Here is a 16,630-nt window from a genome sequence, read left to right as displayed (position 1 = left end):
TTAATAGATTTGGAAAAAACATATTTAGGATCGTTTTCGCCGCAATAATTGTGTAGTGAACTTTTAATCAAAGGCTAAACTGTTAAACTGAAAAAAGACAAACGAGCCACTTCCGCCTTGTCAGCAAAAACAAACCCGTCCACGTCCCTCCCCTCATTAGTTTTCCACGTAAGCGTTTCCCGTTCCCCAACTAAACAGCACCTCTTAAAACAGAATTTGAAGCGACGATTTTGTTTGTTTGTTTGGTTTTTTTTTGGGGGGGGGGGGGGTATTTGTAAAAGAGACAAGAATGCAGTTGAAGTGATTTTTCTTAGTATCGCAGAAAATCCACTGTTCGGTATCCGCCCCATTAAGGTACATCCGGGACACTCGGGCGACCAAAACAGACAACCTAGAGCACAGCTTTTCAGCGGCAGCGCAGGGGGAGAGAGCGCTTGTACACAGAGCAAGAGAGCGAGCGATGGAGGCGGGAGGCAGGGTACCGTGGGTGAAATATGGGTCTGTCGTGTCCTTATTTGTGGTTGTGTTGGCCCTCTGGTTCCGGTCACCCCAGAATGCAGTGCTGGACGACCGACTGGACACAGTCCTTTCCTCCCTGCTCCGGGCTGAGCAGAAAGTGGGGATGAATAACGTCGCCAGACCCAGAGTAGCGATTGGTAAGCGTTACGAGCTAGCTAACGGTGGCTAGCCTAACCATAGACTGTATGAGTGCAACCTAATTTCAGGGGTTTGTGGATTAATGATCGATCAGGTAAACGGCGCCAGAATAACAGTAACATTAGTCACTGCCCGCATTCACTAACAGAAAATAAGTTGTTAACGCAGTGGATAATATTTGCCTCATATTTAATGTCAAACTTTAGTAAACTGAGAAAAGTACATTTAGGGGTTTCTTATGGAAATAAATAAGGTTGTGTGTTGAAGCCTGAATAGATGGTGCGGAGGGGCAATAACCATGAAAGGTGGTCACCAGATAAGATGATTAGTTCCAGCTTAGAAATAAAGTCTCAATGAGTGTGCTCCGGGTTACAGGTTTGGCGTTTGGCATATAAAGGAAAATATATTTAATTAAAATACAACTTTTCCACTTTCTTTTAAACAGAAGATCAGTTTTTTTGTGTGTGTTTTAGCTGTTTTCCTGTTTGGTAATTATCTTCCAGTAAGGATGCATCCAATGATTTCAACAATGACTTGAGCCAATTATGACATTCACTTCAGTAATGTGTAAGGTGGGGCAGTATCTGCAGTTATCAGTAATATATACACTACTTAACTAGCAAAGGAAGCTTAATATTTTTTGGAGCTTGGGGGTTTTTTTCTGGATGAAAACAGATGGTTTGGGGAGATTATGAATATAATGACAACTTCTCTGCATGACATTAAGGAAGAGTGTTTGTGTTATCTTAAATAACACATGTCTGTCCACTTTCCTCTTATTTTTGGCCTTTTTATAATAAAGATATATTAGAGTATTTATTTATTTATGCTTGAGTAAACAAACCCCACTTAGAAATAAATAGTTAAGATGTTTTGAACAGTCTTGTGAGTTTACCTGCCAGAAGTTTATAAGCAGCAAAACCCTTGGTTGTACTTTGAACTTCTTAAAAACAACTGTGCAGGCTCATGTGATGTAAGCTCTGGTATTCTTATAGTAATCCAGTGTTTTGTCTCGTGAGCAAGTCCTAAAACCTTGTGCTTTGGACCATCGCACAGACACTCAATAAGAATCAACTTGTCTGTCCAGCCTTTACCCAATAGGTTACCAATAAGCTCAGCAACAGTACAACCTGATGTAAATGCGATTATAAGAAATTTCTGCCAAAAGATCAGAATCAGCCTTGTTGTTGCCTTGTTGTTGTTTTTGTTGCTGTTGTTGACTAGTTGCATGTGTTTGTGTGTCACATCAAATTAGAACAAACTATAAGTAAAAGCTTGTTTTCATGGTGCCAAAAGGGTTCATAAATAACCAGAAAAATAAACAACAACATACTGGCAACATGTGCTGTATTTAGTATTTAGTATTTTAGTATTTATTTATTTATTGTCATTGTCAAGAACAATGAAATTGCGTTTGGGGCTTCCATACAACCCAAAAAAAAGAAGAAAATAATAAATACCCCTTAAAACCCAAGTGTACATATTTAACCCAGTGTGACTCCAATGCAATAAGACAATCCTTAGCAATAATGTTCGTAGAAATTCAGACAAAGACCTGAGAAACATGACAAAATACAACAATGCAACCCATTCAATATTATTGTACTGTGAGATATGATATCAGATATGGTAGTTATCTATTTAAGAAAGAGGGGGAGGGCAGGAGGGGGAAGAGAATAAAGATATGATGCACCAATGCAGACCAGTTCATTGCTATTAAGAAGTTGGATATGGTTATTGTCTGTGAGAGGGGGGCAGAGAGTTCAGGAGCCTCACAGCCTGTGGATACAGGCTGTTGGCCAGTCTGGATGTTCTGGCCTGTATAGACCTGTACCTTCTCCCTGAGGGCAGCAGATGGAAAAGGTGGCGCGCAGGGTGATGTTGGTCCCGCAGGATACTGTGCACCCTCCTCAGACAGCGAGTGGGGAAGATATTACTGATCTCTGGCAGACTTGTTCCAATAATTCTGCCAGCTTCTTTCACCACCCGCTGGAGTGCTTGCTGATCGGCCTTGGTGCAGCTGGGGAACCACACTAGAAATCCATACGTCAGAACGCTGCTGATGGCACAGTTGTAGAAGTTCAACATCAGAGATCTGGGAATGTGTGCGCTCCGCAGTCTCCTCAGATAGTAGAGGCGCTGTTGGGCCTTCCGTACAACTGAGGTGATATGGTTGCCCCAGGACAGGTCCTCGGTCACAGTTACCCCCAAGAATTTAAAACTGCTCACCCTCTCCACCGCCTCACTGCCAATGAAGAGAGGCAGATGGTTGTTATGACCCCTCTTCCGGAAATCTACAATGATCTCCTTGGTCTTTTTGGTGTTTAAGACCAAGTTATTGTCGTGGCACCATGACTCTAGTTGTTGCACCTCTGTCCTATAGTTTGTCTCATCATTGTTGGATATAAGTCCGAGCACTGTAGTGTCATCTGCAAACTTAACAATGAGATTGGACGCGCAGGAGGAAATACAGTCATGGGTGAAGAGAGTGTATAGCAGAGGGCTCAGAACACACCCCTGAGGGGCACCGGTGTTGACCACAAGGGTGGAAGAGGTGTTCTTACCCACTCTGACACTCTGTCTACGGTTAGTGAGGAAGTCCACAATCCAGTTGCACAGAGAGGAGTTAAGTCCCAGTTGGTGGAGTTTGGGACGGAGTTTGTATGGCCGGATGGTATTAAAAGCCGAGCTGTAGTCTACAAAGAGGAGCCGTGCATAGGTGTTCCTGTGTTCCAAGTGCTTCAGTAATGTGTGCAGCACTGTGGCGATCGCATCCTCGGTTGACCGGTTCTCCCTGTATGCAAACTGGTGCGAGTCCAGGGATGGTGGAAAAGCAGCTCTGATGTGTTTAATGACCAGTCTCTCCAGGCATTTGGCGGGAATGGGGGTGAGTGCCACAGGTCTGAAATCGTTCAGACATGTGACATTTGACTGTTTTGGGATGGGAACGATGGTTGCTGCTTTGAAACAGGATGGTACCAGTGAACAGGACAACGAGGTGTTATATATAGAGGTGAAGACGTCCGCCAGGTCCGCAGCACAGTCTTTTAGCACCCGGCCCAGCACTCCATCCGGCCCAGCCGCCTTCCTGGTGTTAATGCTCCGGAACACACGCCTCAGCTCATGAGTGCTCAGGACCGGAACAGGGTCGGTTGAGGGGAGAGGGGACAGGACAGGGTCGGTGTTCTCCCTGTCAAAACGGGCATAAAAGAGATTTAGATCCTCAGCCAGAGTAGAACTGTCGGCTGAGGGTGATGGTGTTCTTCTTTTGTAGTCCGTGATAGCCCTGATGCCCTCCCAGACCTGCCTTGGGTTTGTGTTGTTCTCAAACCTGGCCTCGATACGCCTCCTGTGCTGCTGCTTGGCAGTCTTGATGCCTCTTCTCAGGTTGGCCCTGGCAGCACTGTATGCCTCCTGGTCCCCGGATTTGAAAGCGTTGTTCCTCGTTCGAATAAGTTGTTGAACTCCGTGTGTCATCCAGGGTGGATTATTAGGGAACACACGGAATCGTTTCCAAGTTGTTACATTGTCCACACAGAAACAGATGTAGTCCAAGACAGTGGAGGTGTAACTGTCCAATGCGACACGATTGTCAGTGTCCTGCACCTTGAATACATCCCAGTCTGTGCAGTGGAAACAGTCCTGAAGCATCGGAATAGCATCCTGCGGCCATGTTCTCATGGTTTTGGTTGTAATCCCAGTGCTCTTGATCTTTTGTGTGTATATTGGGTGTAGCAGAAGGGAGAGATGGTCTGACAGACCCAGGTGGGGATAAGCCTGGGCTCTGTACGCATTCGCCATGTTGGTGTACACCTGGTCCAACGTTCTATCTCCTCTGGTAGCACACTTCACATTACGGTGGAAATTGTGAAGTACAGATTTCAGGTCCGCGTGGTTAAAATCCCCAGCCGCAATAAAGACACTGTCCGGGTGTGCTACCAGGCTGTTATTGATGCTGCTGCTCAATTGTGCTAACGCTAAATAAAGTGCTGGAGTCTGTTATTTTGAGCACTCGTATCAGAGCAGAGTTGGCCATGAGGGATGGATTAACGTTTATTGCTATTAGTTGCAGGATTGAACAGTACAACATAAATAATGGCTTACTGACACTTAACCTGAGCCCTGACCCAGAAACAGGTTTGACAAATGCTAACTCTAAATTCTGTCTTAATTAACTCTTTGAGTTTTCAGCTCCAGAAATAGATGAAACTTCAACCATCAGTTACCCACTCTTGATTTTTCATAGACAGATAAATGGTTAAAAATGTGACCAAATATGACATTTTACATTTCTTAAATATAATTATTCAGCTGTAAACTGACTTTTGGATTTCCACAGCACAAGGAAGACAGATTTTTGTTGATTTAGTGGTGCAAATCCTTTTCGGATATTGCAGCTTTTCAAAATGTTGCTCAACATCCAGTCTTTAGCCTGTTTTTAAAATCTCACTTTAAACTGCATTTAGTCCCATTTAAGAATCTTAAGTGGCGCAGACAACAACAGTAGCATCATTTATTCCAGCATGAGAAATTATTGATCTTTGATCTTTTTTGGCTTTTTTTCTTTCTTTTTTTTTTGCCTAAAGTGCAATAAAAGTTAGTTTTATTGTAACAGGGATTACAAAATGTGCAGTGCAAGTTAACTAACAATTGGGCAACTTCTTTATTTTATTCTGAGCTAATCCACAGTGCCCATTGATGTCCACTGTTATCCTTACATTCATGATTGATTTAATAAGAAGATTAACCAGCATTTAACTGTTTGTAAAGATGTAAACAGCTTTGACATTGACTGTAATAATGGGGGAAATGAAATGGTGTCATAGAGATGGTGCAGGTGCAGCATGAGGGAACATTCAGAGAGAAGCTCTGTTCAATAAAATATATAGGGGAACAGGTTAGGTTAAGTTGGCTCTGTTTCAGGAACAGTAAACTCACTCATCTCCTCTCAGGGTTAACAAACTCTGAGTTTCCACTAAACCTGCTTTCTGTGACAGGGTCCTGAAGGACTATAAAATGCACCATATTTATATTAACCTTATGAAAGCAAATCTAACTGTATCCCAAAGGGTTATTTTATATTTTTTATATGAAGCTACAGCAGGAAAAAAAGATAGGGTTGCAAATTCAGACAAAGGAGCATGAGTAAAGTTTACGCCAGCGTCATGCAAAATTTATTCAAATCTTAAACAAGTTGCCTGCCTGCCTGAAGCGTTGGCCCCTGTTCAGACATGACCGGCATCTGTGAAGCTCAGAGCTTCTATATCTGCTGATGGGACATATGATTGATCCAGCAGCTGAAACTCTGACAGTGTGTCACTATTTCAGCTGTGATTGGAGATAAATGCAGCCGTACTGGGCACAGCAGCTGCAGGTTGTGTGGATTTCTCACTATTTAGTATGTTTTATTTTCAAACAAAATTGTATATATTTAGCACATTTTGTTTCAGGCGGAAAAACACACGTACTTCATACGGCATATGCTATCACAGAAATCGTAGCATGGCACCATGTTTATAACGTAAAACTTCATCAATACAAAAAAACAGCAATGATATAGTAAAAAGGAAAATTATTATTGTTATTATAAACAGTGATAGAAAAAACAAAAAACACTGGTTATAACCTGTAAAAGGAAGAGAAATGACACTGTCAAGTGTAGTCCAGTAACAATAGAAAAGGCCTAAAATTTAAAAATGAATTCAACCTGCAACTAAACTCAAGGGCTAAGCAGGAATGTTGTCTAGTTTGCTTTTAAATGCTGATGAAGTTGGGGCACACCTTACATGATTTGTGAGGTTATTTTAGTGGCTTTGGAGCACAAAGGTAAAAGCAGTGTGACTAGTCATACCAGTGTTCTCCCTGTCCTGATTTCCAAATGAATATTGCCTCTTTGAGTTTCTTTCTCTCTTTTTCATTCACAGGTTTTGGAGGTTGTGTTGACCTGATAGTAGACAGTGTGTCACTGCTTAATAAAACAGGCATCCAGCCCACAGACCAGCCCCTGCATCATGACTACCTAGAAAATGTGGAGCAGCTGGCTCAGAGCTTTGCATATTTCTTTGCACCAGGAGCAGCTGCAGAGTAAGTGATGTCTGTGTGAAGATGAGCCCATTTAAAAGTAGAGGTCCAGATCTGGAAGCAAATTTTGAGTATATACACATAGATACACATGTACTTTGAATAAATAAAATTGTGGCTATTCAAATATTTGCAGTCCTATCGGTGCTCTGAGTTTTTTCTTCTGAATTTTCCTTTTAATCTTAAACTGGAATTTGAGGTGTTTGTACTGAAAGTTTACCATTTTTTTTGTTTTGTTTTTTTTTTTCATTTTTGCTGCTGTTTAAAAGGCTTTTTAAGTCTTGAGAATACAGTTGAATTAATCTCCCTGATCTGCTCAGTCATTGCTGACTGCTCGTGTTCTGGCGCCTGTGAGCTCTTGTTCATTGTCTGGAATAAAACACCCTAAGGGCAACAAGACTACAGAATCAGCAGGAACCCACATAGAAAAAGAATGCGCGCTAACATGAATTAAGACTTTTCTGTTAGAGACAGAAACTGTGTCTTTTTTAACATTTAAACTTATTTCTCTGGTCCTTATACTGCCCGTTTTGGGGATTGTACGTTCTTAATGGCAGCCAAATGACTGAATGTATTTAGACTTTGTGTAAATACCATGCAGAGTCATTCTGAAGCATCTAATCTAAATGAATAAATGTCTAATAATATGTTCAAAGAACAAGAGAAAATTGTTTTTTATCTGGGTAAAGATGCTTATTTTGAAAGGGTGCTTTGTTATTACGGCTGTTTGTTCTACCTATCATTGGAGATGTGCATTTAAAAAAAAAAGTTTTAACAAGTATTTATATTTGTGACTTCAGGCTATAAGAAAGCTGCTGTGTGAGCGTTAACTCAGCAGTCCCCAACCCCCGGGCCACGGACTGGTACCGGGCCGCGAGAGTTTAGACTCGGGTGTGAAATGTATGGTTTTCAGGGTTTTTATCGGTTTTTAGCGTTATTTTGTTATCGTTTTTTTCGTTAACTCTGTTTTCCTGGGTCTTTTCACGTGTGTTATGAATCAATCTTTTTTTTCAGTATCGGTACTAGTTTTATTTTGTTGTATTTATCCGCGACACCTTAAAGGCCGGTCCGTGAAAATATTGTCGGGCACAAACCGGTCCGTGGCACAAAAAAGGTTGGGGACCGCTGCGTTAACTGATAAGCAAGAATGAGATGCAATTATCTGGCAACCAAGCCGAGTCCTCATGCTGTTTCATTCTGATATCCAGCATTCTGGCATCCTGAGGGTGATCATATTGTATGTTTAGTGAGGGTCCTACTGCACTTTTCTTTATGATCACCCCACTTTTAATGCTCAAAAGGATGGATATAGAAGTAATATATTTCAGCCTTCGTCTCCCACTGCATTGCAGCAGTGGGAGTACTGGGAGTCTAGGTGTTTAGGAAGAGAGAGGTGGCATAGGAGGTGGAAAGGAAAAGATCCAGGTGGAAAGGATGTGCACTGTTTCAGGATTGTGGAGGATACAGATAGAAATGTACTAATGACTGAAGAGAGTGTGTTGAAGACTGAAAGAGGTACTTTAAGGAGCAGAGAGAGAAGACAGCAAGAGTGTGTGGGGAATTGCAAAGGATTAGTAAGGAGGAAGTGAGGGAACCTTTGAAGAGGATGAAGAGAGGAAAGGCAGTTGGTCCAGATAAAACACTTGTGGAGGTATGGAGATGTTGAGTAGAGATGGCAGTGGAACGATACCAACTTTCAAGAACTTGGCCGATGTGTAAAGCTGTAGCAACTACAGAGGGATAAAGCTGGTGAGCCATACGATGAAGCTATGAGAAAGAGTTCTTGAAAGTGGGTTAAGATGGTGATGATCAGACAGCAGCAATATCGTCTCATATTGACAGAGAGCACTGAAGATGTGATGTTTGAGAGTGTTGATGGAAAAGTATAGAGAAGGTCAGAATGGGTTTCTCTATGACTTTTGGGATGCCAAGAGACTTATGTGAGGATAAATGGTAAATAGGCTGGTTCTTATATAGAGCTTTGCTAGCGCTGGAACAATCAAAGCACACTCATAAACACATTCATACTCCGATGAAATCATCGTAAATGGTAAATGGCCTGTATTTGTATAGCACTTTACTAGTCCCTAAGGACCCCAAAGCGCTTTACACATCCAGTCATCCACCCATTCACACACACATTCACACACTAGAGCACTAGATCGTAGAGCAACTTGGGGTTCAGTCTCTTAACCCAGGGTGGTGCAGGACATATCAATATGCAGGAAAGAAGTTAAGCGATCATATTAGTGGCAGATGCTGTTGTTTTGTTTTTTTCATTCTGTGGAAAGTTAATTAATAATGTAATTTAAGCACCATAAATCACAGTAATGTCAGTTTTCATTTTCACAGTTTAAACCAAAGTTTTTTTTCTTCTCCCACAGGCGTTTTATGCTAAATGAAACCCTCTTTAGCGAGCTGGTCGAGGGGGCCCGTGACTTACCTGGAAACAGATGGTCAGTAGGCGGCAATGCTCCAGTAATGGCTAGTCGCATGGCAACCGAGGGATGTGATGTGTTGCTAGGGGGAACTTTCAGCACCGATTTTACTGATGTCCTGTCGCAGCACATTACAGGTACTCGAAATAAGACAAAGTGATGCATCCATTTTACTTTGAATGAAATTTCCGTTTTGTAATTTTTATGTACTTTGTGATATTCCTTTTATCTCCTCAGTGGCAGGTAAAGTGATAGATGAGCCAGACATTCATCTGATTCTGGAGTATCCAACTGGTGCCCGCTGGGGGCGCTATACCTCACGTAGAGCCAATAGGTAGGTGTCATACAGATGCATCAGAAGCGTGGAGTGCGTGTGTACACGGTGCTCTGAGGTGATAGTTGTTCACTTTGTTTGTGTGTTTGTGTTCTGTAGATACATCATTCACAGCGATGCCAATAACCCCTACCTGTCCTCTATGGAGGAGTTTGCTCAGAAACTTATAGACTTCAAACCTGACCTACTGGTGGTGGGAGGGCTCCAAATGATGGACAACTTCCCTTTCCGGTCAGGTAAGAAAGGTGTTCCCTTCTTTCTGATGCACAGTTGGGCTCGCTGACGTTGAACGTATTATCCTGGGTTAACCAAAGCAGTTTGAGGTTAGCGTTACTCTCTCATATCACCTGGAGATTAAAATTCTACTAATTGTAGTTATCAAAAGGAAAGAGGTTTCACCTTAAATATGAACTCTGGACAAAGTTGGTAGATAATTTGGGTCATTGTCTGGAGTTGAGATTGTCAACTCTCACTACTGGAAATGCTCAAATTTGTTTACACGAGGGTGGTGTCTGAGTAGAGTGTGCTAGAGGCAGGACACGAAATGTCCCAGCTGTGTATCACTGTTACCTGGAGCTGTTCTCACAGTGACGCAAATTGTTGAGGGCTTGTAATCAGGAGATCGTGGATATATGATCCCATGCACCTTTATCAGGTAGTGTCTATGAAAGCTCAGGGCTTTAAGCATAGTTAAGCATACTGACCAGTGACACTTGAAGTTGGCTGGATTTTGGCCACATTTGGTGATAGCTGTACAGTGGGGCAAAAAAGTATTTAGTCAGCCACCGATTGTGCAAGTTCCCCCACCTAAAATGATGACAGAGGTCAGTAATTTGCACCAGAGGTACACTTCAACTGTGAGAGACAGAATGTGAAAAAAAAAAAAAAAATCCATGAATCCACATGGTAGGATTTGTAAAGAATTTATTCGTAAATCAGGGTGGAAAATAAGTATTTGGTCAATAACAAAAATACAACTCAATACTTTGTAACATAACCTTTGTTGGCAATAACAGAGGTCAAACGTTTACTATAGGTCTTTACCAGGTTTGCACACACAGTAGCTGGTATTTTGGCCCATTCCTCCATGCAGATCTTCTCGAGAGCAGTGATGTTTTGGGGCTGTCGCCGAGCAACACGGACTTTCAACTCCCGCCACAGATTTTCTATGGGGTTGAGGTCTGGAGACTGGCTAGGCCACTCCAGGACTTTCAAATGCTTCTTACGGAGCCACTCCTTTGTTGCCCGGGCGGTGTGTTTTGGATCATTGTCATGTTGGAAGACCCAGCCTCGTTTCATCTTCAAAGTTCTCACTGATGGAAGGAGGTTTTGGCTCAAAATCTCACGATACATGGCCCCATTCATTCTGTCCTTAACACGGATCAGTCGTCCTGTCCCCTTGGCAGAAAAACAGCCCCATAGCATGATGTTTCCACCCCCATGCTTCACAGTAGGTATGGTGTTCTTGGGATGCAACTCAGTATTCTTCTTCCTCCAAACACGACGAGTTGAGTTTATACCAAAAAGTTCTACTTTGGTTTCATCTGACCACATGACATTCTCCCAATCCTCTGCTGTATCATCCATGTGCTCTCTGGCAAACTTCAGACGGGCCTGGACATGCACTGGCTTCAGCAGCGGAACACGTCTGGCACTGCGGGATTTGATTCCCTGCCGTTGTAGTGTGTTACTGATGGTGACCTTTGTTACTTTGGTCCCAGCTCTCTGCAGGTCATTCACCAGGTCCCCCCGTGTGGTTCTGGGATCTTTGCTCACCGTTCTCATGATCATTTTGACCCCACGGGATGAGATCTTGCGTGGAGCCCCAGATCGAGGGAGATTATCAGTGGTCTTGTATGTCTTCCATTTTCTGATGATTGCTCCCACAGTTGATTTTTTTCACACCAAGCTGCTTGCCTATTGTAGATTCACTCTTCCCAGTCTGGTGCAGGTCTACAATACTTTTCCTGGTGTCCTTCGAAAGCTCTTTGGTCTTGGCCATGGCGGAGTTTGGAGTCTGACTGTTTGAGGCTGTGGACAGGTGTCTTTTATACAGATGATGAGTTCAAACAGGTGCCATTCATACAGGTAACGAGTGGGGGACAGAAAAGCTTCTTACAGAAGACGTTACAGGTCTGTGAGGGCCAGAGATTTTCCTTGTTTGAGGTGACCAAATACTTATTTTCCACCCTGATTTACGAATAAATTCTTTACAAATCCTACCATGTGAATTCATGGATTTATTTTTCACATTCTGTCTCTCACAGTTGAAGTGTACCTCTGGTACAAATTACTGACCTCTGTCATCATTTTAAGTGGGGGAACTTGCACAATCGGTGGCTGACTAAATACTTTTTTGCCCCACTGTATGTAAGAACTGATGTCAAAAGAAGAACAAAACACAGAGGTAGTATCATAGGCTGATAACCAGCTTCCCCCTCTGAGCCAGGCTGTTTGCACAGCAGATCAGCTGTGTGTTATTTGATCTGACAGTACCTTTGTCTTCTGGTCTGCTGTTTTCCCCCATGTCTCTGCTGTTTTTCCACTCTTTCATTACCCTTTTGTCTTTCCTGTTGAGTTGCTCCTTCCTTTAACATCACTGCACCCTTTCGCTTCTCTTTGTTTTTGTTTTTGTTTGTTTGTTTGTTTGTTTGTTTTGTTCTGTTTTGTTTTTGACACCCTGCGATCTGCCTGACAGCGTCTACAACTCTTCTTTAATCTTCCACCTATTTTGGATCATTTCAGGTGAGAGAGAAGCCCTCCTCTCCCGTCTGGGACACCTGCTTTCCTCCTCATCCCCTCAAATTGGAATTCATTTTGAAATGGCAAGTTTTGTGGAAGAGAGCATCATGGAAGACCTGCTCCACTACGTCATTCCCCATGTATGTTTGACTGATCAATGAGCAAAATGATATCACCAACACTGAAGAAGTAAAATGTTTATTTACAGAAACAGAATGAGTCAGCTTTGTGAAAATAGATGGATGCCAGGAAGATTTGCTTAGTTAAACTCAAAGCAAAGCAGGCTGACTCAGTGGGAGCTGTATTTGCTTTCCACTTTTGCATAATCATATTTTGAAGAAATGCGATGTTCTGCTGCTTTCAAAGGTGCAAATTTTGCCCCATAATCAAGCCTCTTCAATACTGTAAACACATAATGAATATTGTTGTGGCTAGACCTCAAAGCCATGGTTTTCTTTGTGCACTCAACACAAAGGCTGTAGTTTATTCCACTCAGCATAACAAAGCAGCCAACACACATGTGCAGACCTGATGAAAATGTAAAAGTAGTAAATAGTAAAATCGGTTTTAACGAGTTACCTTAATTCTGCTTTTCCAGGCGGACTCTTTGGGGATGAATGAGCAGGAACTTCCAAACCTGCTTAGCTCGCTCAAAGGCTCCAACATCACCGTATTGTCAGACCCAAACCCTCGTGTAGCTACTGTTCTTGACCAGATGAGGGAGGTCTATCGCATTTTGAACCAGCGCCACAAGGAAGCCAGTGCAGAAAGTCGGGCAAATGGTGCCCGAGCTACAGTCAAACCACTGACCCGACTCCATGTCCACACGCTGGCTTTTCAAGCCATGATTGTGACTCGTGGCTCCAAGTGGAAGAACACCATGTCAGCCACTGCCAAGGCTTCGCTCACAGCTAACCGCCACGTCTGTGGCTCTAATGACATTGATCCCAGCAAGGCGAGGCTCATAATGGACGACTCTTTCTCCGTTAGCCGACAGGAGGGAAGCCAGCGTATCCCTTTACAGGAGACCAGGCCTGTCAGCTGTTGGAGTGAAGAGGACTATGACATCTGTGTAGCACCAGTGCTGGTGTGCACTGAGGTTTATCAGACTGCAGGTGGAGGGGACAACGTCTCAGCTGCTGGCCTGGTTCTGCAAATCTAGAGAAGGACAGACACCAAGTGGTCTGTCTGTGTGTATGTTTGTGTGTGTGTGTGTCGTGCTGATCAGATGTTAGTGAACCGCGTGATTCTGGAAACTTGATCTAGGTGTGATGCACACTAGCCTTCAGAAACTGACGCAGGTATCAGGCTGATGAGTCGTCCTTTGTGTCTCACAGCCTGAGGTGCACATTAAGGAAAATTGTTATCCTTCATAGTTGGAGTCAGATGATGGAGAACAGTGGTTATCTATCAGGTTAGGCCTTCAAATGTTTGATTTTTGAAAACGATACAAAGAAAAGGCAATCAAAAATTATACTTAAGTAATTAAGTGAAATATCTGCTAACTAGACTTATTGTAGTTTATCAGTTAGGTTAAACCATCACTGATTTAATCTCTCCTTGTCTTTTTCTGCGTGTGAAACCCATGCACATCACCTCAATTGGATTTCTTTTTTCTTTTTTTTCTTTTTCTTTTTTTTTAAACAAAATCAGTCCTGCTGTTTCTTACTTGGATTTCCATGTCAACTCATCCATCATCTGACTCCGTTGATTTTAAATCAGCTGCCCTCTATTTATCCAATGCCTTACAAGAAGATGTTCAGTCAATATGAGATAAAGAGGAACGAGGTATGGATAAAGTCAGATGCCAAACTGTAGGTTGTGGAGGGTTTTAAGTTTCTTTTTAAATAATACAGCATTTTTAGTAGCCTTTTTAATTGTTTTGCACAACTTCTGCTGAAGGATAAAATCCTCCTTAAGTCATGTAAATGCAGGGCTTCACTATGCAGAAAACGGATTCAGAAGAATCAGAAGTAGGTGGATCTTGTCAACCACTTGAACTCTACAACTCAGACCAGTGAACAAGCTTTAGACTTCACCTGCCTTTGTGCAACACACATTTTCAGATGAACTTGAACCTACCTATGACTGAAAATATCTGAAGCATTTTAATGAAAAATTACGAAGTTTTTTGAAACTAGGACCAAATCTGCGGTCCTTTGGTGTAGTAGGGATAAAATATATATATTGACCGCTAAATAGCTGCAAAGTAATCCCAGGTGCAGGTTTAAAGACACCAAAATGTTCTTTTAATGACAGGCTATCCTTCCTCTTCCCCCTACTATTGCATTAAAAAGGCAAAGAAAGGCCCTGTTCCTCCCTGTGTATGTGAAAAGTGTGCTTAGTGGTTTGGGTGTGTTTGTGTGTGGATTGTCATTCCTCTGTGGTTCCGTTGCAGTGCAATAATGCAAAATCAATGTTAAGAGACCACTTTTGGTAGCTGCACATGATGTCAAACATCTTCCTCTCTACCTCCATGCTCTGATTTTCCTTTCCTTTTTCCATCTCCTGTCGCTCTTCTGTTAGTTCGTCATACCTGTTTTACATCCTCTTTCTAATTATTTTTTGTTCTTCTGTTTTTTATGGCTCTTTAAAGACCAAATAACCAGTGTGGACTATCCTAGCCAATGTTGTTGCAACAGTGAAGTTCCTGACATGTGTGTCACGTGATATGACTGAATATAGTGGAACACTTGTTATTTAAAGGGGCATTAACAATCTACTTGAATCCATGCTGTTGCGCATCATGAATACCCCCAATGTCTGGAATACTGGACCACTCAAATCATATTTTCTTCATGTAGTCTTTGCGTCACGTATTGGATTTAGAGTCAAGATATTAATCCCTGTTACTTTAAACCCCCACTGAGATGATCTTTTGGTGAAAGGGGGACCCAGCCTCTCCACAATCATCTAATTACCTTCTGGGATTGGACTCAAACCTGTATTTACTGATGCAGCTGGAGTTAACTGGGATCATAGCCAGCTATTTTTCTCTCTCTCACTCACACACACACATATTCCTTCCACAGATCCACCTTCACTTTCACAGGTAAACTTCAACATGCAAGTGGACTTTTTGTCATTCTTGATTAATCTATTTGTTCGTTTATCAATTTTACCAAACATGCTTTTTTTTTTTTTAAGAGGAACACATTTATTTTGTTACAGAGTGTGAAAAAGGGAAATGTAGAGAACAGGATATCCCTTTAAATCTTTTCTCTGTATCACGGCTGTAATGATTTCATGGTGTTTTGTTATTGATTGATTGACCGAAAGATAATGAGCCTTATTCTGTTTTTACATTTGGGGTTTAGCGAAAAGGGAACCTTTAATACAGACTTTTTCTATCACTATAGGCTGATCTTTCCTTATGTCTTAAAGAGTAACGGGTTGTGTTTTTACTGTGAATGGAAACCATAGCATGTGTTCCTGCTCACATAGTGAAGTGGTTGTTTTCACCACCGCATTGCTTATCTAACCTCTAGATAAGTCATGTCATCCATGTTTCAATGTTGTGTTTAACTATTTCATGCATGTTTGACTATTTGATGCAGAATCGCCTGATAAAATGCTGATTAAGCAATCATTGATTTGTTGTTTTTATTTTTAGGGGTCATTTATTGAAAATGTTCACAATCATTTTGGCTGCAAACTACATTTTAGACAAGAAGATAATCTACTTCTTTCTTTAAAAAAAAAAAAAAAAAATCAATTCTAAGAACAGAGTCTGCTGAATTCAGAAGTTATTTTAGACACTAGTTAACAAATACTGTTGGATGTAACATCACAGCTTCTTTGTCACAACATAATTCACTGCAATGAAGGTTTTTTCCTCTCCTCACATTTAACACATTTCATTTCATTTGGTATTTAAACATTATGCTTTCATATTTTGTCCACTGGCTGCACCAACAGGCCCACATTTAAACAACAGGCAAGTTTAGCATGGATCCCGCCTGGTACCAAATGTTTGCTGGTGGCGCAATGACGTGGAGGATATTTTCTTGGTCCTAACTGAGCATCATTTAAACTCCACAGACAACCTTTATGACTACAGCGTACCTGTCTTCTGATGGCTGTTTCAGCAGGATAACGTATGTCACAAAGCTCAAATCATTTCAGTTCTCTAATTTCTTTAACATGACCACAAGTTCACTGTACTCAAATAGCTTCCCCAGTCACCAGATCTCAGTCCGACAGAGAACCTTTGGCATGTGGTGAAACAGAAGAGTCACATCATGGACGTGCTGCCAACAAATCTGCAGCAACTGTGTTATGCTATCATATCAATATGCCCAAATCTCTGAGGAATGTTTCTAGTGATTTAATGAATCTATGCCACAAACAATTAAGGCAGTTCTGAAAGCAAAACAAA

General features: G+C 41.9%; 1 protein-coding gene across 1 annotated transcript; it reads left to right on the top strand.

The window, feature by feature from the left end:
* Positions 1-73: 73 nt before the first annotated feature.
* adpgk2 (ADP-dependent glucokinase 2) lies at positions 74-15,841 on the top strand. Its single transcript, XM_026170967.1, has 7 exons — positions 74-656; positions 6,582-6,741; positions 9,123-9,313; positions 9,414-9,510; positions 9,610-9,746; positions 12,256-12,392; positions 12,851-15,841. Exons 1-7 carry the CDS (start codon positions 461-463, stop codon positions 13,412-13,414), a joined length of 1,482 nt encoding a protein of 493 aa, XP_026026752.1. The 5' UTR covers positions 74-460; the 3' UTR covers positions 13,415-15,841.
* Positions 15,842-16,630: the final 789 nt, after the last annotated feature.

Source organism: Astatotilapia calliptera, chromosome 1, assembly GCF_900246225.1.
Source record: "Astatotilapia calliptera chromosome 1, fAstCal1.2, whole genome shotgun sequence".
Classification (NCBI taxonomy): Eukaryota; Metazoa; Chordata; class Actinopteri; order Cichliformes; family Cichlidae; genus Astatotilapia; species Astatotilapia calliptera.
Note: the sequence above shows the minus strand (reverse complement) of the source record. Positions and strands in the feature narration are given on the sequence as shown.

Excerpts from the sequence above, each read along its gene's own strand:
- adpgk2 (XM_026170967.1), top strand. The coding sequence starts at position 461 with ATGGAGGCGGGAGGCAGGGTACCGTGGGTGAAATATGGGTCTGTCGTG. Across the intron at positions 657-6,581 it reads CAGACCCAGAGTAGCGATTG|GTTTTGGAGGTTGTGTTGAC; the intron begins GTAAGCGTTACG and ends TTTCATTCACAG. Across the intron at positions 6,742-9,122 it reads GCACCAGGAGCAGCTGCAGA|GCGTTTTATGCTAAATGAAA; the intron begins GTAAGTGATGTC and ends CTTCTCCCACAG.